This window comes from Bos mutus, chromosome 7 (genome assembly GCF_027580195.1).
Source record: "Bos mutus isolate GX-2022 chromosome 7, NWIPB_WYAK_1.1, whole genome shotgun sequence".
NCBI lineage: Eukaryota > Metazoa > Chordata > Mammalia > Artiodactyla > Bovidae > Bos > Bos mutus.
Window position 1 is genome coordinate 95061019 of NC_091623.1, and position 21478 is coordinate 95082496.

At 39.3% G+C, this 21478-nt stretch overlaps 1 protein-coding gene and 1 non-coding gene across 2 annotated transcripts in view; both read left to right on the forward strand.

Moving 5' to 3' along the window:
• The window catches only part of KCTD16 (potassium channel tetramerization domain containing 16), a 307986-nt gene that overhangs the window by 43513 nt on the left and 242995 nt on the right, over nucleotides 1-21478 (forward strand). Inside the window, exons 2-3 of the mRNA XM_070374890.1 lie at nucleotides 3962-3971; nucleotides 15765-15795. Coding sequence (XP_070230991.1) covers nucleotides 3962-3971; nucleotides 15765-15795 — 41 coding nt within the window. The remainder of the gene's footprint in view (nucleotides 1-3961; nucleotides 3972-15764; nucleotides 15796-21478) is intronic.
• Nucleotides 8016-8122, forward strand: LOC138988752 (U6 spliceosomal RNA). Its single transcript, XR_011465008.1, has one exon. It is a non-coding gene; the product is annotated as a U6 spliceosomal RNA (small nuclear RNA).

Genomic DNA, 21478 nt, shown 5'->3' on the forward strand with positions numbered 1-21478 from the left:
GACATAGCAAGGGCATAAATGTATGTTTACCAATCATGTAAATGTGTGTGTGTATTCAGTTTCTCAATCATGTCTGATTCTTTGCGACCCAATGGACTGTAGCCTGTCAGGCTCCTCTGTCCATGGAATTTTCCAAGCAAGAATACTGCAGTGGGTTGCCATTTCCTCTTCCAGGGGATCTTCCCAACCCAGGGATGGAACACACATCTGCTTCTCCTGCATTGCGGGCAGATTCTTTACCACTGAGCCACACCAGGGAAGCCCAGCCATGTATATATACATAGGTATATCTATCTACCTACCTATCTACCTACCTGTCTATCTACCTATTATACAAGGAGATCCAACCAGTGCATTCTAAAGGAGATCAGTCCTGGGATTTCTTTGGAAGGAATGATGCTAAAGCTGAAACTCTAGTACTTTGGCCACCTCATGCAAAGAGTTGACTCATTAGAAAAGACTCTGATGCTGGGAGGGATTGGGGGCAGGAGGAGAAGGAGACGACAGAGGATGAGATGCCTGGATGGCATCACCGACTTGAAGGACGTGAGTTTGAGTGAACTCCGGGAGTTGGTGATGGACAGGGAGGCCTGGCGTGCTGCAGTTCGTGGGGTCGCAAAGAGTCGGACACGACTGAGTGACTGAACCGAACCTATTATACAGATAGTACAACTATCTGCATCTGTATTAAGCTATATAGGAGTTCTCGCTTCCTCCCCTTGTTTTTCTGTGAACACCCCCACCCCGCAACAGGAAGAAACTTGTTCCTGCTTTTTGCTATCCATTTACCTAGTTGTTCAATTCCAGTGTGCATGCATAGCAATTTCAGAGTTGGTAGCCTGTACCCTGTGGGGCACAACTTTACCAACCAGAAGACAGTGCTTATGTACAATTTCTTTCACATTTAGTTTTATGGACTCCATATATTTCCAGCATTACTTAGGTCAGCAACTTTTCCCTGCATCCTCTTCAGCGAGATTATTTCATACATTTGCAATGTCATCAGATTGATTTGGTTTCCACCTCTCCTTTAATGCATTTATTTTTCACATGTTTATTCTGGATGTTTTCTTTTGACCTATGTTCTAGTTTACTAACTTGCTCTTCAACTGAATTTATTGTACTATTAAAAACCTTCATTGGGTTCTTAATTTTGATTATTATAATTTTCAATTACATGTTTTTCCATTGATTCTTTTTAATAGTTTCCAGTCCCCTGTCAAAATTCCTAATTATGTCTATCAATTCTTTGAACATATAGTCTGTATCTCATAACTTTATTACTTGGATCTCATGTGAGTTTCTTTATATTGTCTGTTTTTTTCCTCTTGGCTTGTTATCATTTTTTCTTATTTCTTCTTCTGCCTGGTTGATTTTTTTTTATTAATTCCTGCTTAATTTCAGTACTGTGCTGAATACTGGGAATTTCAGAGCAAATATGCATATTAATACAATCTTTGTCCCTGAGGCACTTACAACCTCATAAGGGAGATACAAATTAATTAAAGAATCAAACCAATCAGTGTGAAGTCATAACTGTGATAGATACTTTCACGGAGAGGACTGTGTTTCTATAGGAATGTAAAATAAGAGGATAGAAGATTTGATCTCATCATAGAGGTTAGGGAAAACATCCTCAAGAAGTGACAGTTGCTATGAGACTTAAGTATAGGAGTTGGTGAGATACATGAGGAAATAAGAGTATTCCAGGCCAAAGGACTACCATCTGCAAAAGTTCTGAGGTGACAGGGAGAATCACATGTTCAAAGACCTTAAAGAAATCCAGACGGTCTAGAAGGCAGAGGCAAGGAGGAAGTGGACCATCATATGGGGTTGAGAGACATGCAAGGTTCAGACCTTGCAGTGCTTTGTGGCAATGTTGAGGATTCTGGTCTTCATGCCAAGGACAGTGAGGGGGCCATTGAAGTGTTCAGAGAAATGATGTGATGATGAGGATGGTGTATCCCAGAGATCAAACGATGTTTGGGCAGACAGATGGCCCTCATTGGGCTTCATATCAGCTAGTTGGGATTTCCCAGGTGGCGCTAGTGGTAAAGAACTTGCCTGCCAAAGCAGGAGACATAAAAGACACAAGTTCAGTTCCTGGGTAAGGAAGATCCCCTGGAGGAGGGCATGGACACCCATTCCTGTATTCTTGCCTGGAGAATCCCATGGACAGAGGAGACTGGTGGGCTACAGTCCATGGGGTCACAAAGAGTTGGACACGACTGAAGCTACTTAACATGTTAATTGGTCTTATCAAACATTCTGACCATGCAAATCAGATTAAGTTGCTCTCCTAATTAAAACTATCCAATGGCTTCTCACTGCCTTTAGACTAAAATCTAAATTGCTTTTTTAAAACTGAATCTCCAAGACGCATCCTATATGTATTGCCTGACCAACCTACCTCATGATACCCTCCTCTTCACTCATTATGTTCCTTCTGTAGGGGACTTATTTCTATCTCTTGAATTTGCCAAAATTACTTCATTTTTAGGGACTTGCATTTGCTATTCTCTTTTTTCTGGAGTTTTCTTTCCACTTTTTCTTTTATACTACAGACTCGGTGATTTTTCCAGTTGTTGACCATGTGTTATTGCCTCAGGAAGTTCTTTTGTAATCATTATCATTTTATTTATAATACTTCTCATCCTCTGAAAGTATTCATGTATTTATTTACACATTCACTATTGTCATCCCACCCCCTACCCTACAAGGTATCTTATCTGATTAGTTTGTCACTATATTCCCAGCACCTAATACAACATCTGGCACATATTATGCAGTCAAGTGAGAAGAAAAGGAGGAGGGAGGGAGAAAAAAAAACCAATCCTCTCTTTTAATCAAATAAAAAACGTTTATTACATATTATCTTCACAGTGTGGCTACAGTTTTTCCCCCGTTGATTAATATATATCAGGTAATAGACCTTACAAATGGTAAAGTATTTTTTGTGGGTTTTTGTACTAAGAATACAAATTCAATAAGTCAGGCCATATCTATTGTACATATGAAAATAAGGCTCGTAGGGACTAGATAACTTCTGGAGTTCACTCTGCTTTAAATGACAGTCTGACCTGACCTTGAATCCTTGTCTCTTGACTTTGAGTCTGCTGTTCTTCCCATGCTAGTTCTCTATAATACCGTAGGGACTGATATTGTCACAAGAAGGAGAATATAACTGAATGGGTCAGATAAAATTAGAAGTGGTTTTAAATTTTGCTGACTCGAGTCTTTGCCCATTTTTAGAATCACACTCAAATTTATTAATATCTTCTGGCTCTGGTATGTTTAAATAACTTTCTTTAATTTACATACCTATTTCTTAGACTGACCACTGGCAGTGTAACTGAGGATGTACCCAATCTCACTTAAAACCTACTCCTTAAAAAATGTTAAACTGATTATACAGTCTCTGGGGCTTTAGAATCTCTGAGAAGCCTGAATTAACAATGGGTTCCAATATGTTTACAAACTACAGTGCTTTTCACAGCATTCAGAGAAAGTGAGGGAGTTGTGAGCCATTTCCACCTGGGGATGTTTCCGGCACAGCCTTCTTTCTACTGAACTGTTTACTTCTTGGAACTAAGGTTAGATTTACATCTAGGGGATAGTTCTGGCACAGCTGTACAGAAGAAGAGTGCACGGGCTCTTTCTGCAATAATCTACTGCCATGTCAGCCTAGCCATGACAAGAGTGATGCACATTTAGCAGAGGCGGTGCTTCAAAGGGCAGGGAAAGTGCACTCCTCTCAGGGATTCTGTATCACTGAAGTCACACAATTGACATTTTGCTCTGAAATTCTCTGCCTTTACTCCCTTCACTTTTTTACTTTGCCTCTCGTTTGCTTTTCTTACTTCATTGTACTTGGAACTGTGTGTGTATTGGAGGGTAGGGCAGAGATGCAAAATCTTGCTTTAGTTCTAAGAAGTATATGGTTTAGTAGGAAGATATAGAGGGCCTCCCAGGTGGCTCAGTGGTGAAGAATCTGTCTGCCAGTGTAGGAGACTCAGGAGATGTGGGTTCGATCCCTGGGTCAGGAAGATCCCCTGGAGAAGGAAATGGTAACCCACTTCAGTATTCTTGCCTAAGAAATCTCATGGACAGAGGAGCCTGGCAGGCTACAGTCCATAGGGTCACAAAGAGTCAGATACAAATGAGTGACTGAGCATGCATGCAGAAAGATATAGAACTTAGTTTTAAACAACTATAATGGAAATTAAAATTTGGGATAGATGTAACCTAGAATGTATGGTTAAAAACTTGCTTCCTAGAGTTAGGCTGACTTGGAGTTCAGTTTGAGACTGTATTATTGGGTTGTCCAAAAAGTTTGTTCAGGTTTTTCTGTACCATCTTAGGAAAAAAAAAAAAAAAAACTTCTTGGCCAATACAATACTTATAAGTTAGGTTGTTTTAGACAAAATACTTAGCCTTCCTAAGATTTGATTTTCTCATCTGGAAAATTGGGGTAACAATAACTATATGTGTCATTTCACACAATTTCATTCATGATACATTTATGTAAATGGACTAATACAGTTCTTGGCATGTAGTAACTGCTTGATAAATGTTACCCTTTATCATTATTATATATCTGTATATAAATTTTAAATTGGTTTCAATTCCTTCTGCTCTTAGTGCATGACTGCATTTTGCATTAAGGAAATATCATTAGTACCGTTGGAAAAGGAAAAAGTACAGGGTGTGTGGGGAAGTGGCCAGTCTCAGTTTGGTCAGATTCTGTGATCTGTATAGTGAAGTCTTGAGATATAAGTGATGAATCAATGAGGGTCACTTAAGGTGAAGCTTGAAGAGTGTTGAGTGACAAATCTATATTTAAATCAACGTGTATGGGTAGGTAGTGAAGGACAGCATACTGTTTAAAAGGGAGTTCTGGAGTCAAAGTACTCAGGTTCACCCCCCTCCACTGTTCACTGCTGCATGATGTTGGGCTAATTAATATATAATTTCTATCTGCCTCAGTTTCCTCATGTTTAAAAATATTACTAATATCAAAGGCTTCTTGTGAACATGGTGAGATATTGCAAGTTCATTATTAGCTGAGAGCCTGGCAAAACACTAAATAAATAGTAGCTATTATTATTAGTGTTATTTTGACTGAACTGAGTAGTTGATTTGCAAGTAGCAGAAACAAAAGCCAGCCCTTTTAGTGTTATGTTCTAACTAAAATGGGCATGGTGATAAATTTTGAGTAAGACAGCCATTAAAAGTGGCATTTTAAAACCTCTTTTCCAATCCCCAAAGTTTTGGGTTTTCTCCAATAGTTTCCTGACCATTTATGCAGTCAATTTCTATGCATATGTGCATAGAAAAATTGCATATGTGCATATGCAATTTACATATACCAACATGTCATTGGCAGCTTATAATGTGTGAACTATCAATATAGTGTAGGTAGTAAATCTATTTCTGAAAGTTGTGTGTATATTAGCTTTTGTAAGTTGAAAATTTTAAGGAAAAAGAAGTCTTTATTCAGAAAAATGCTGTCATTAATCTATTTTTAAAATGTAAGAGACCAGTGCCCACCCCACTTATCATCTTTCTAAATCCAAGTATCCATATGCCGATTTATTTGGGTGGGCAAAGGCTGCATAAATACTTTCTAGTAAATAGCATTATGGAGAGAGCTACCTAAAGCCAAATCAGAGTTAATCTTGATTTTTTTCTTTTCTGTTTTCAGAAAATCTGCAAGTATTGCAACCTGCTATTATTAATTTTCAGTGTGTCAGTTTTCCTTAGGTGTCAACATTGGACAGGTGGCCTAATGCTTTCTGTGAAAACTTAAAGTAGATGAATAATAAATGGGAATGTCACTTCCTTAGAAAAACTAAAAGAGCCAAGAATTTTCACCTTTGATTAGTACAGGCTAGGGTGATAATTGGCACCTGCAGTCTCACAGGTGAATTTTTTTCACAGTGGGGTTCAACCTGATCACAAAGAATCATTCTACTGAGTTTCTTGGATTTCGGTGTGATTATGAGGCTCATGTCAGAAACCTTAATGGAACATTTTGCTGGAAAAGACATGCAAATAGATCATATTACAGTAGGCAAGTTTCAGGGCAAAGGCTGAGTGTCAGAGAAGTTTCATCCATCTGGAACTGTCTCTGCTGCTGCTGCTGCTAAGTTGCTTCAGTCATGTCCGACTCTGTGCGACCCCATAGACGGCAGCCCACCAGGCTCCCCTATCCCTGGGATTTTCCAGGCAAGAATACTGGAGTGGGTTGCCATTTCCTTCTCAATGCATCAAAGTGAAAAGTGAAAGTGGAGTCGCTCAGTCGTGTCTGACTCTTCGCGATCCCATGGACTGCAGCCTACCAGGCTCCTCCATCCATGGGATTTTCCAGGCAAGAGTACTGGAGTGGGGTGCCATTGCCTTCTCCCAGGAACTGTCTCTAACTCAGTGATTACAGCATGGAGACTGCAGCCGAAGACAGGTTCTTTTTTCTCATCTCCTTCTATCTTGTTTTTCTCCTCCCCCTTGCTCTTTCTCTTTTCCATCCTCACTAGGAGTTGATATCTCTACTATCAGGAATTCATTTGGTCAATGACACAGGGAACTCAGTAGGTAATTTCTATGACCTGTTGTTTAAAGCCAGCCATGTCCAGAGCTATATCTAAGTCTCTTAATAGAGTAGATTTAATAGTATTGTAATTTAGATGTATCAATTTGGGAAGGGATCCCAGTTTCATCCAGGATACTGTACGCTTGAAGATTCATGGTCATCTTGCTGTGTCTCACACCAAACCCCCTTTCATTGTCATCCTTATCCCCAAGCCAGCATATTTTCTTCTCCTACCTTGCCATTTACAATTATTACATATTTACATACTATGTGATTATATATTACAGAAAGATATCCTATATATCACTTCTAGTTATGGAATATTGGAAGCTGGGTATCAGTAAACATTTTTTATTATGATAATCCTCAAATAGCTATAAAAATCGCGAGAGTAGTGTAATGCTCCCATTTCAGGGACTAGGATACTTCATGTGTTTGTGTATCCTCAGGAGCACCAGAATTGTGACTGGCACAGAGCACGTACTGTATACAAGTTTCCTCATCAAGGTGATTGTATATTCATCAAATTTATTTCTTTTTTAAAAAATAGGGAAGAAGTATATAATTTCAGTACTTGGAACCCATCTTCCCTTTTTGAGGTGTTCAAAAATGAACTTCTTGCCTCCATGTGGCTATAGAAAATAACAGAATCTTTGTGTGTGTGTGTTTTTTTTTAAGAGGATCATGTGGTCATATTTTTGTAGTTTTCTCAAGACCTTATAGTTGATTGTAGAGAAACTTATAACAGGCTTTCTCCTATCCTAAAAAAGTTTCCCTTATTACAAGTTGAGATGGTGGCTCTTTGAAGGTACTTAACCTTGAGAGAGTAAATGCTTTTAAAAGAGAAGAAAATATACATCTACTGATACCAAATTAAATGCAAATGGAATCTGGAAGCTTGTTTTATACTTAGACCTTTAAAAACAGTTGTTTCATATAACAGTCCCTGTTTTAGTTTATCGGGGATTTAAAAAAGGATTGTTGTCAGATATGTTTTTTACTAAATCACCATTGATCCCACCTGGGACTTTGGAAAGAAGCAGGCAGTTGATTGTGGGCATCTCTAGGGTAACACCTGTTGTCTATGGATCTGTGTATCTAAGGCCTGGGTAGGTCTCTGGACAAAACCAATCTGGTTTGTAAATGCACATGCTAGCACTCAAAACATTATCTGGAGAGTGCTTTCCTTAAGATAAAGTGGGCAACTCAACCAGAACTCCTCCTTCCTTTTTGAATGTGTTGCTTCTTGCTCCAACTAATTTCTGACGTTGAAGGAAGAAACCAAATCACCTTTGACTCTGGAAAAAATGTAGTTCCTGGAGCTCAGAGTGAGTTCATTTCTCGAAGCGTTTCATCTTGCTTCAGACAATCGAGGGACATATAAAATTATCAACATTTAGCAAAGAGGACAGCCTCAATCAATTAAGTGCTCTCTTTGGCAACACATACACTCAAACTTGAACTATATAGAGAAGGTTATCATGGCCCCTGCACAAGGATGACATGCAAATTTGTGAAGTGTTCCATATTTTGGGGGCTTCCTTGGTGGCTCAGATGGTAAAAAAAAATCTCTGCAATATAGGAGACCCAGGTTTGATCCCTAGGTTGGGAAGACCCCTTGAGAAGGGAATGGCTGTCCACCACAGTATTCTTGCCTGGAGAATTTCATGGACAGAGAAGCCTAGCAGACTACAGTCCATGGGGTCACAAAGAGTCAGATATAACTGAGGACTAACGCTTTCACTTTTCAAACCAATCATAGAATTTTGAGCAAATAAAAACCTTTGAGAATGTCTGGCTCTCTTACAAATGGTAAAGTGGAGATTTGGAGAAATTAAGTGATTTAACTGAAGTCATACAGATAATTACTGGCAGAAGTATATTTCTAGAAGTAGGTTCCTGGCTCATTTATAATCACCCAGGGAGATAATAATACTGTATATTCCAGGCCTGTACTTCTTCCATCGTTTGCTTCCACAAATTGTACTGGGATGGTTTCAAACCTCCACTGGATAAAATGAGATTATGTTGCTATTGTCTGGGCTTGAATCCAGGCATATCACATCTAGATGCCCCCTTTCTCAAACTGTGTTCTTCACTGACCAAGAGTTACCTGTGAGGATAGGTACAGCATCATATGTACAGAAGAAAAAAGTGCAGTGGTGATTCTTTGAAAGGATACAAACATCATATTTTCCATTCTCTTCCTACTGTTTGGAATCTAAAGACAAAGAAAGTCTTTGATTACTCTAAGTGCTGTAGTCTTGATCAAAACATTTGACTTCTATGGACCTCTTTTATCTCATTAAAAAAAAGTGATCAGGGAGATTGCAAAGTATTGTGCTAAGAGACAGATTGTCAGATTATCTGTTGGAGGTCAGTCTCTCTGGGGTTCTGCAAACAGGATCATCTATAAGTTAGTTTTTAGGAACAGAATGTAAATTTACATCCATATGTTCATTATTACTTGTGTTGCATTAGGAAGGACAGTATCAGGGAAGACAAGCAACTGTGATCTCCAAAAATTTCCCAAGAGACCTTTTACTAGTGATACTCTGTCTACCTGACTTTCCCTTGGGATAGACAAAAAGTAACACCTTCTTAGCAACACTGCAAAAGCAACAAGAAGTCCTAAGAGGTTTAGTGGCCAAACTGGAAAGTTTTTGGTCTAAAGGAAAATCATAGTTTACTAGAATTTTAGGACTTTAAAACTACTGTCTGTGAAGAATATGAACCATTAATGGGATTATATATATTAGGTGAAACAGAAGCTCAGATAGTGTGATCAACCTCGTCCATAAAGAACTTGAGAAAGTGTTTATTGATAACTTAAAATCTCTAAGCTATTAACAATCTTTCTGAGTGGGGAGTAGTGAAAGATCAGAATATACAAGGTGAACACTGTGGCAAAAATTTTGCCTTTTTAAGCATTATGTGCATCATGCGAAATGCTGGGCTTGATGAAGCCCAAGCTGGAATCAAGATGGCCAGGAGAAATATCAATAACCTCAGATATGCAGATGACACCACCCTTTTGGCAGAAAGTGAAGAAGAACTAAAGAGCCTCTTGATGAAATTGAAAGAGGAGAGTGAAAAAGTTGGCTTAAAGCTCAACATTCAGAAAACGAAGATCATGGCATCTGGTCCCATCACTTCATGGCAAATAGATGGGGAAACAATGGAAACAGTAAGACTTTATTTTCTTGGGCTCCAAAATCACTGCAGATGGTGACTGCAACCATGAAATTAAAAGATGCTTGCTCCTTGGAAGAAGCAAGCAATATGTAGACCATAATCACTAAGATTTTTTATATTATTTAATTCTACTTTATATTTCAGATATATATATATATATCTGCATCCCTCCCAAATATGTTTTAGAGGGCAGAAGTGTCTGCATTACTTACCCCAATGTCCTCCAAAGCACGCTATTGAAATACTGAATTCAAGGAATTGTTTTTATTCTAAAACACGCCTGCCACCACCACCACAGTAGAGTAGCCTCGGTTTCAGATAATTGTAGGAGAAAGTTTTTATAAATGTTTACAAATCATAAAACTAATCATTTTTAATCTGCAAACTAGGACCAGTTCAACTGAAGGCTTCCATGGTTAGTGAATCACTAAGACAAAATATTTGTTTCAAGTTTGAAAATCCTAAAATTGTTTCAAGCAACCATTTCCCTTTTCTTCATCTCTTGGAGTAATTAACAGAAGTTTAGGCATAGCTTCTTGTTAGACTCTTGGAGGTCAGATTATCATGGTGCAGTATTTGGGACCACCAACTTCACCTAGGATGCCCCAATATCGTGTTATCAGCCCCAGAAAGCTGGAAGACCTAGATAGCTAGGAGGTATTTAGATCATCTGTAACCACATTTTCCCTTGGACTCTGTGTACATCTCTCTTAATTCACTGGGCTATACTCCAGTGCTTCAATTTCACCAACATTTATGCTATTTGAGACTATTTATTTTTTTATGTATCAAACATAAGATATTTGCTGTGTGTCAGAAGACTCAATCTTATTTCCTAGATATAATAAAATATGTTAAATCAAGACACAGTGGCCAATGACATGGGAAGAACAGCTGTATGAATACAGTGTTCTAAGTATTTATACTTGCTAAGTCACTTCAGTAGTGTCCGACTCTGTGCGATCCCATAGACGGCAGCCCACCAGGCTCCCCCGTCCCTGGGATTCTCCAGGCAAGAACACTGGAGTGGGTTGCCATTTCCTTCTCCAATGCATGAAAGTGAAAAGTGAAAGTGAAGTCGCTCAGTCGAGTCCGACCCTCAGTGACCCCATGGACTGCAGCCTACCAGGCTCCTCCGTCCATGGGATTTTCTAGGCAAGAGTACGGAGTGGGGTGCCATTGCCTTCTCCGTATTTATACTTAGACCTTTATAAAGTACCTACGTACTGTAGTTCCTGCCCTCCCCCCAAAAAAAACTTATAAATGAGTAGATAGGTGTTGTGATGGTTTGATCATAGGTATTTATCATGTTATTCAAGTGTTTGATGTATTTTTAAATGACTAACTTGAATAACATGATAAATACCTATGGTCAAACCATGACAACATTTAAATGTACCATAAAAATTCATTTTATGGCAGAAAGTGAAGAACTAAAGAGCCTCTTGATGAAAGTGAAAGAGGAGAGTGAAAAAGTTGGCTTAAAGCTCAAAATTCAGAAAACTAAGATCATGGCATCCGGTCCCATCATTTCATGGCAAATAGATGGAGAAACAGTGGAAACAGTGGCTGACTTTATTTTTCTGGGCTCCAAAATCACTGTAGATGGTGACTGTAGCCATGAAATTAAAAGACATTCCTCGGAAGGAAATTTATGACAAAGCTAGACAGCCTATTAAAAGCAGAGACATTACTTTGCCAACAAAGGTCTGTCTAGTCAAAGCTATGGTTTTTCCAGTGGTCATGTATAGATGTGAGAGTTGGACTGTTAAGAAACTGAGCACTGAAGAATTGATGCTTTTGAACTATGGTGTTGGAGAAGACTCTTGAGAGTCCCTTGGACTGTAAAGAGATCCCACCAGTCCATCCTAAAGGAGATCAGTCCTGAGTGCTCCTTGGAAGGATTGATGTTGAAGCTGAAACTCCAGTACTTTGGCCACCTCATGCAAAGAGCTGACTCATTGGAAAAGACCCTGATGCTGGGAAAGATTAAAGGCGGGAGGAGAAGGGGATGACAGAGGATGAGATGGCTGGATGGCATCACTGACTCAATGGACATGAGTTTGAGTAAACTCTGGGAGTTGGTGATGGACAGGGAGGCCTGGCGTGCTGCAGTTCATGGGGTCTCAAAGAGTCAGACACGACTGAGCGACTGAACTGAACTGAACTGAAAAGTGCATTTGTGAACAGAGGGTAACAGCCCTTGTACTCAAGAACCTTTCATTCAGCTGGGAGCTTACAATATCTAGTGTGTTTAAAAGTATAACCAATGTATGCTGTGATTGAAATATTAGATAACACAAGAGATAATGCATAATTGTATACAGTTGCCATACAATTAAAATAGATCTTAAGTGCATTTGCACAAGTTCATAGGGGAAATAAATCACAATTATTAAAAGTCCTAGTGTCCTTCAGTCACTGACATATATTTTTCTTTTAGCTGTGCCATGCTGCATGCAGGATCTTAGTTCCCCAACCAGGCACTGAACCCATGACCCTGAAGTTGAAACATGGACACTTATCCACTGTACTGCCAGGGAAGTCCCCTGACACAATTAAGTCCCCTTTAATTCAAAGTGAGGGAAATAAGGAAACTACTCCTGTTTCTTGGATACTTATTATTTCCCAACTTTCTACTACTATACTGTACTTTTTTATACTTGGTCTCATTTCCTCTGTACAGCTCTATGAATTCAATGCTATTTTACCTATTTTAGAGATGAAGGAGTAGAAGCAAGATTAGTCACTTAACTACAGAGAGAGATGACTCTAAATAAGCAGGGAAGCTGGACTCAAATCCAAGGCTGTCTCAAAGTTCCACTCTTTACCACCCCACACTTCTAACTGAAGACTTTTGGTGAGCTGTAGCAGGAGAAGGCAATGGCACCCCACTCCAGTACTCTTGCCTGGAAAATCCCATGGACAGAGGAGCCTGGTAGGCTGCAGTCCATGGGGTCACTAGGAGTTGGACACGACTGAGCGACTTCACTTTCACTTTTCACTTTCCTGCCTTCGAGAAGGAAATGGCAACCCACTCCAGTATCCTTGCCTAGAGAATCCCAGGGACGGGGGAGCCTGGTGGGCTGCCGTCTATGGGGTTGCACAGAGTCGGACATGACTGAAGCGACTTAGCAGCAGGTTCTATGTATATCCTTTTGGGAACCGTCAATGGGTTAGTAGGCTAGACATGAACACAGATGCTGCCTGATCAATCTCAAATTGAGATGATCTTCTAAACAAATGGTATGTCATTTCCTTTCTTATAGTCACTGCAGGATTTTGATGCTGTTTCTAAATGTAGGGGATTCTGAGACAATTTACAGAACCAATAGCTGGAGGCAAAAATTCACCCATTTGCAGGCTGCTCTATATACCCTAAACCTGGCTGTTGGCATTGTGCTCAGTTAAGTGACTGAAAAATGGGTGTTTTAATGTCTTTGAATTCATCCTCTAAAGATTGCCTTCTTTTACAGAGAGAGAAAATATGTTTTCTTAGCATGTATGTTATAACATGCTTTGTACTCAGTGGCTGCTCTTTGATGTTGTCTGAGTAGATGATGGTGATGACACCCTGAGTTCCTTTCTTTCAGGTCAAGATGATCAGGCTCTTTGCCAACCAAACAGGACAAATAGGTGTCCTACCAAAAGCTAGAGAAAAACCTGCAGTCATTACTTATTTTGAAATAACATTCACTTATAATATCTTACTCTTTGGGCTCTCCTGGTTGCTCAGTGGTAAAGAATCTGCCTGTCAATGCAGGAGACATACATTTGATCCCTGGCTCAGGAAATTCCCCTGGAGAAGGAAATGACAACCCACTCCAGTATTCTTGCCTAGGATATCCCAAGGACAGAGAAACCTGGCAGGCTACAGTCCATGGGGTCACAAAGAGTCAGACATGACTGAGCAACTAAACAAGATCTTATTGTTTGTTTAGGATGCCTTGACCACAGGAATTTAGTGGTTCAACCATTTTCTGTCATGTCAACATATTCAATACTCTCTTGTCAAGGTGATGAATCTTAAGGTGGAGCAGGAGTTTACATTTCAGTCCCTGGGGACTTTGCACTCCATCTTTCCAGTCCATATGAAGTGATTGGCATCTATTCAGATAAATAGTTCAAAGGCTAAGTAAACTTTGGTACACAAGGGGAAATATCAGCGCCTAGTGGCCAGGAAGTATATTTGGCTCCATTCCATATACATAATTCATGTATCAGGAGATAAGAAATCCTGACTACTAAGGTTGGATGGGGGCAACCCCTGTGGCTCCATGTACAATATTCACACAACTGGAATCATAGATATGGTCCAGGATGCACCAGTGATCAGCTGGAGTGTGCTCTTGGATAGCATGCAGGGTTTGACCTGGAAAAATCTCATCTGTGCATTGCCTCTGAGCGTTTAGAAGGTAAGTTAAAAAAAAAAAATCTCAGAGATATGACATGTAGAGAAGGAACATCATTATCTGTAGCCTTATGAGGGAAGAGTTTCCCCAGGACAAGTACCTAGATCCATTAAAAGGGGCAAGGAACTCAGTCCACTTCCAGGGAGGGCAAGGTATAGAAGGCAGATAAGCCCTTCCTATTCCTGAGAGCAAGTAATACAATTGCTTATTGCCCACCTCCCACCCAAAGAAAACAAAGCTGTGAGATAAAAAAAAAAATGTAAGAAAGCTATATACTTTCATGGGCTCAACACAAGTATGTATTTGGTGTGGCATGTTGAAAAAGTGGTTGCCCTATTTTTTTTTTTTAAGGCTTAGCTTTTGCCTTGACAGTTTCACAATTAAAGCCTTATCTTTGAGTCTGTATTTACCTTGCTGAAAGAGATCATTATCCTCAGAAAATGTTCTATCCTATTAGTATTATTTCTTAAGTAACTATTAATACCATTTTTATGAACGGATATAATTAACTCAGAGATTGACAACTTTCTTTGAAATTCTCTTTTCTATTTCCTAAGCGTACTCTCATCTCTGACTGTACCTTGTAAACATCTGTCAGGAACTGATGAAATGACCTCATTTGGGTCCCAATCAGCTCAGCCACAAAGACTGTCACACTTGAGACCTGATATCACTGATGTAGGGTAAAAATGAACAAACTAAAAAAGCATTGTAAAGGTTAAACCTCCCAGGCAAATCAGCCCCCACCCAAAGATTCCCTTTACACAAAGCTGGGATTTTAGGAGAGAAATGTTGAAGGAAAATAATTATTAGAATAATAACTTATACGTGTGGTTGAAACACTTGATGTCTTGAAAGCAGGGAGTTTTCTTAGAAGAAGATTAACTTGAAAAATGAATGTGCCAGAGGCTCCCTTTAAGTGTCCTCAAGCCTGCTTTCTCCCTCTCTGCTTCTGAGAAAGGGTCAAATTTGACCCAACATATTACCTTATTCTTTGTACCTCTTTGCAGAAATTCTTTCATCCAGAGGTTTCAAAGTGTTTTACAAATGTAAATTAACAAGCCTCATCACTTCTCTCTATAGAGATGGTTCATTTTAAGTAACACAGAAACTTACCTAAATGACTTACTCAAGGTCACCTGAGAAGTCCTTCGTGTAATCTGAAAATGGATATTCAAAGTGTAAAAAATACCTCCCAGCCTCGCTGCAGATATAGATGCATTGCATCCCTTGGCAAGTACCATTGAAGGGATGAATAACCTTCTTCTTTAATCTTTATAGGGAGGCTTCTTCTAGTCGGCCTTTTCTCAGCCTCACAAAGAACCCACATACCTGGAAACGCAGACTTTAGCTCTCTTCTTTCCTAGCTCACTCAAAGCTGAGTGAGGACAGAACATGACTATTTTTTACAATCTTAATGAATTATTTTGATTCAGTAATTGACCATGTTTTCTTTCATGCCCCCAAACTTGTGTTAATCCAGACAACAAATATTTATTAGTTATTTTTTTGCCACTCACTGTGCCAGACCCAAAAACACACTACAGTCATGCTCCTCCCTTCATGAGAAAGATAGTAAACAGGAAACAGATACACCGAGTCAGTCCTGTAGATCAGGGAAGACTTCTGTAAGTGAATGACATGTGACCTGAGGCCTGGAGCATGAGAATGAGTTAGATTTTCAAAGAACAGGAGGAAGAGCACTCCAGGCAGAGGGAACAGCCAAAGTAAAGCCCAGAGCTCAAGTGGGAAAAAAATTGGCATATGGTAAGATGGCCAAAGCTTAGTGAGCTAGATTGAGACTAGCAGGAAATGTGGTTGTAGAGGAAGGGCAGAGCTTGTGGGTCCTGGGGAGCAGTGTGGATTTTATTCTGAGAACCATGATCAAACCATGAAAGGTTTTAAGCATGGTGTTAACATGATCTGATTCATGTTTTAGAACTAGTGAATTTTGGAGAATATCCTTCCTCAGCAAACATTTTTATCTGTCTTTACATGAGATTCACCAGGCAGGACAGGTTTTTCTCATGCCTTACACCCACTGAAAGAATATGAGCAGGAAATTGTATGTGTTCTTCTGTAATTCTTACCACACCAGTTCCCTAAATACTCAGGAATTCAACGTAAAACATTGTTTTATAAAGCAAAGACCTACCTCCTACTGTGGAGCTGATTCATCCAGTTTTTTCATCCCTGATTAGCTAGTCTTCTTGCCCTTCACACGGAGGAAACTGCAGTGTTCTTTGATTTATCTGTCATCCTTCCCTGTGACCCCTAACAGCACATGGCACAGACCTCATCACTTTGTATCGACATTAAGTGGTCCTTTGCCCGGATTTTCTGTTTGTGAGCTCTTTGAGGGCTGTGAACTATCTTACTCACATTTATATCCTCAGTTGTTATCACAGAGGAAGGTCCAGAGTAGGTGCTCAGAAAATGATGAGCAGATGAATAAGCACCCATGGATTTTCACAAATCCGGACACACTGGAGTATAAAAGGCAATGTGATTGATGACTATGCTGGGGCAACAGTGGACTGGACCCCCACGGAACTGGAATGTGTGGCCATCTTGATGATCATTGTAATGAATTATGAGAAAAATTGTAAATTCTCTGATTCTGGAGGTCTTTTGGAAGGTACTATTCATTTGCCCAAGCTGGTTTAGACCAGTGGTTCTTAAAGCATAGGGGACATAATAGTGCAGGAAATGCCTATAGGTGGCAAGGGAATCAAGATTAATAATATTGATTCACACTGTCATAATTCCATTTTCAAATCAAATTAATTTCAATTTCATGGGTTTTGTTAAAATTCATGTATGACCTTTAGCATATATGCTACTGCTGCTAAGTCGCTTCAGTCGTGTCTGACTCTGTGCGACCCCATAGACGGCAGCCCACCAGGCTCCCCGTCCCTGGGATTCTCCAGGCAAGAACACTGGAGTGGGTTGCCATTTCCTTCTCCAATGCATGAAAGTGAAAAGTGAAAGCGAAGTCGCTCAGTCGTGTCCGACTCTTAGCGACCCCATGGACTGCAGCCTACCAGGCTCCTCCATCCATGGGATTTTCCAGGCAAGAGTACTGGAGTGGGGTGCTATTGCCTTCCCTGGTAGCTCAGGTGGTAAAGCGTCTGCCTACAATGCAGGAGACCCAGTTCAATCCCTGGGTCGGGCAGATCCCTGGAGAAGGAAATGGCAACCCACTGCAGTATTCTTGCCTGGAGAATTCTATGGACTGAGGAGCCTGGTGGGCTATAGTCCATGGAGTCACAAAGAGTTGGACACGGCTGAGCAACTTCACCCACTCACTCACTCATATATATATATGTGTGTATATATATGTGTGTATATATATATATATATAATTAAATCTTATATATTTTACTTCAAAAGATTTGTTAAAAAGTTTTATATCCCAATCCTACCTGGTGAATGATCATAATTTGTGATGAAGGAAGGCATAGAAATAAATATAACTAACATAATATTAAATTCCAGCCAAATATTTTCTATTCAAAGGGTCTGATCCTGAGATTTGTTCACTTTTCATTAAAAAGACAAAAACAAAAAGAAAGATCAGCAGAGGTTTGAAGGAACCAAAGCTAAGCTAATGCTTAATGGAGAATTTCTCTTTTAAATAATTAGAAATGGTAAAGTTCCTATATATTCTATTACTATTTGTTATGCAGACATTCTAAAGTAAAATTGAAAGGTCATACATATATACATAAATGAAATCAATTTAAAATTAATAAATATTAATATAAATATTAATTATTAAATATTAATATATATTAATAAATATGTACATATACTATTTATTTTTATACTCTTCTTCTCATTATAAGAATTGTGCATGCTTATTGTTGGAATATGATTCTGGAAAATACTTATAGCATAAAGCTGAAAATTAAAAACAGATGATCGCCATTTAAGAACAAATGCATTTAATACATGAGTTTTTTTTCTTTTATAAATATGGTGATTTTGACTCTCAAAATGTTCATACATGTGTAAATCTAAATTTACATATGAAAAAAGGGTTATGGTTTCATTTATTAAAAACAATTAACAATAGAATGACTTTAAATATGACACCTTTCCTTTTAATTTGCTCAGGAATTCTCTAGCAGTCCAGGAGTTAGGCGCTTTCACTGCTGTGAACCTGGGTTCAATTTCTGTGGCCTGAGAACCAAGATCCCATAAGCCATGAGGCATGGCCAAAAAAAAGTTTAATTTGCTCAAAATTTATATACATTTAATATTGAGGACCATACTTATGAAGTAACTTTAGATACATTTTTACTAAATACAATTTCATAGTATTTTGGTCAGTTACAATGAGATGAATGAAGTTTCCTTTTGGAAATCGTGTATTTAAAACCCCACTTTTCTTACTTGTCAGAGATGTACAATTTCTGGCTCTTTACAGACTTACCTTCCTACTGTGGAGGAATAAAAGCATAGCAGATTGAATTGTGCTCTAATTTTCAGTGAGAAGATACAACTTTAAATCTATTGCCATAGCAAACCAAGAGGTGTAGAGATATAATAATCTACTTGTAAGAATGATATAGGTGTGGGAAATGTCTATTTATATTTTTTTCCAAAGCAGAATATCAGCACTGTGCAATGTTATTACCTTAACCGCAGGCAGGCTAGATGGTTTAAAAAAACAGCAACAACAGCAAGTAGAACAATAACCATCCACACCAATGTGATAACCTGCTGTTCCACTGATAACAGCTACTGTTCCCCTCCCTCCCTAAAGAGTTCTCTATTCAGACAGAGAATGGCTCTGCCACCATTTGATTTCAATGTTATGGTGTGAAATTGGGATTACATGATCTTGTTATGGCCCTTGGTCAGGAGATAATGCAATTAAGAAGATAACCTTTGGTCTTGGAACAACTCCTGTCCATTCCCACCAGCTCCACTCAACTTTAGTATAAATACTAATACATTTTAAGGACTATAGTCTCCATGAAGACTAGGAATCCATGAAGTTGTCTTCCTGTGCTGAAAACACTTGTTGGTTCCTAGAAGGCGCTTGTTGGTTCCTAGAAGGCTCTTCAACAGTGTTGAATGAGCTATCATCATAATAGCTGCTGCTGCTGCTGCTGCTGCTGCTGCTAAATTGCTTCAGTTGTGTCCGACTCTGTGCGACTGCACAGACGGCAGCCCACTAGGCTCCCCGTCCCTGGGATTCTCCAGGCAAGAACACTGGAGTGGGTTGCCATTTCCTTCTCCAGTGCATAAAAGTGAAAAGTGAAAGTGAAGTTGCTCAGTCATGTCCGACTCTTTGTGACTCCATGGACTGAAGCTTCCCTGTCTTTCAATATCTCCCAGAGTTTGCTCAAACTCTTGTCCATTGAGGCAGTGATGCTAGCCAACTAACTATCTCATCCTCTGTTGCCTCCTTCTCTTCCTTCCCTCGATCTTTCCCAACATCAGGTTCTTTTCCAATGAATTGGCTCTTTGCATCAGGTAGCCAAGATGTATCAGGTGCTGTGATTTATTGTAATAATTCCAGTTCTCACAGACTCTAAATTGTAGTTGTTATTATCTGTATCGTCACATTGAAGAAACAAGTTCAGGAGTGTTAAGTTCATACAGGGATGGGAGTAGAAATTAAAGTTATCATAGATTTGTCTGATGCCAATATTTCAAGTGCTTCTCTGACAGAATGAAGAAGAGTTATATGGCCTCAAGAAGGGCTTCATATATGAAAAAGAAAACTCCAGTGGTACAGATTCAGATTTTTTTGTATGGCCTGATAATAGTGACATAAAAAAATCCATATATTAATATGTTTCTGAGACTGTGAAACAGATTTTTTTAATGAGTTGTCTCTAAAGGGTTGGGAGGAACTTTGGTGACTCATAGACATTATTAACACATTTAGGCTGTATTTATAAAACAACTATATATGTATATGCGTCCATTGTCTTAATCTTTTTCCCACTGTCTAATGATGCTTCAGGCTTCTCTGGTGGCTCAGCTGGTAAAGAATCTGCCTGCCAATGCACGAGACTTTGGTTCAGTCCCTAGGTCAGGAAGATCCCGTGGACAAGGAAATGGCAACTCATTCCAATATTCTTGACTGGAAATTTTCATGGACAGAAGAGCCTGGTGGGTTACAGTTCATGGGGTCACAAAAGAGTTGGACATGACTTAGCAGCTAAATAACAACAGCAATCTCTCTTCAGCAGTCTCTCAGACTGAGTGAGGTGGCAGAAGGGACACGGGCTCAGAGGGACACCCTGACTGGATGCCTTTTTCCTATCTTTTGCTTTTCTTTGGTGGCTGGGCTGCCTTTTGAGGCAAATGGGCAGCCATAACCAAAGAATATCTGCAGAAGGGGACAGAGGGTGGCACCAAAACAGGCCTGCAGGAAATGAGGACATCAAAAAGATTTGTTCACCAGAGTTTGCAGTTTCCTGCAGCTTTATAAATAATTCACTTGGGTAATGTTTTATCAAAAACTGTACAATCGCCTCAAAACCCTGAGACTCTAATGGGCTTAAAAAAAATCTTAATAAAAGAACATCAAGGCTTTGACCTGACACCCTTCCCCATCTCAGTATTTTTTTTTTCTTCTTGGGGAAAAAAATCTGTAACACAAAAATGAATTTATTATAATTGCCCACCTAGTGTGTAAAATTTCAGCTTCAGTGTCATGCTTAATAGGCATTGTGCACAAAGCTCAAGCCCAGCTGAGCACTCAAGATTTCTAGTTGCCATTTCTTTTAATAGCCAGCAGTTGGATGCTCTGCTCATCTTTGGGAAGAAGTCATTGAATCAACTCTTTATTTAACCTCTTTGCTGACTTATATTCCCTGTCCTACAACAAAAATATTTTAGTCCATCTGCTCCTTATTAAGTATGAATTTCCCCCCTTGCATTTTCACCCACTGATTTATGTTTCTTGGCATACATGCTTTGTGTGTACTCATTGTAAAATCTATTTTTCTGGTCACAAGGTGAGCCACGCAAGAAAATAAGGATGATTCATGAAACTCCTCATCACTCCCAAGGAGAGATTCTAAGCATTTGCCAAAGATGGTGGGTTCTCCAAGAAGGATAAGGTTGACTTAGTGGTAAAAGTTGTGAGCTCTGGTCAGATGGCCTGGTTTGAATTTAAGCTACAGCACGTATGGGCTGTGTGACACTGAATACCTTCTTTAGGTCTTCTGTATCCCAATGTCCTTGCTTTTTAGTTGTAGATAATTGTTCCTGCCTAAGAAGGCAGGTGGTGGTTTTAGTCACTAAGTCATATCTG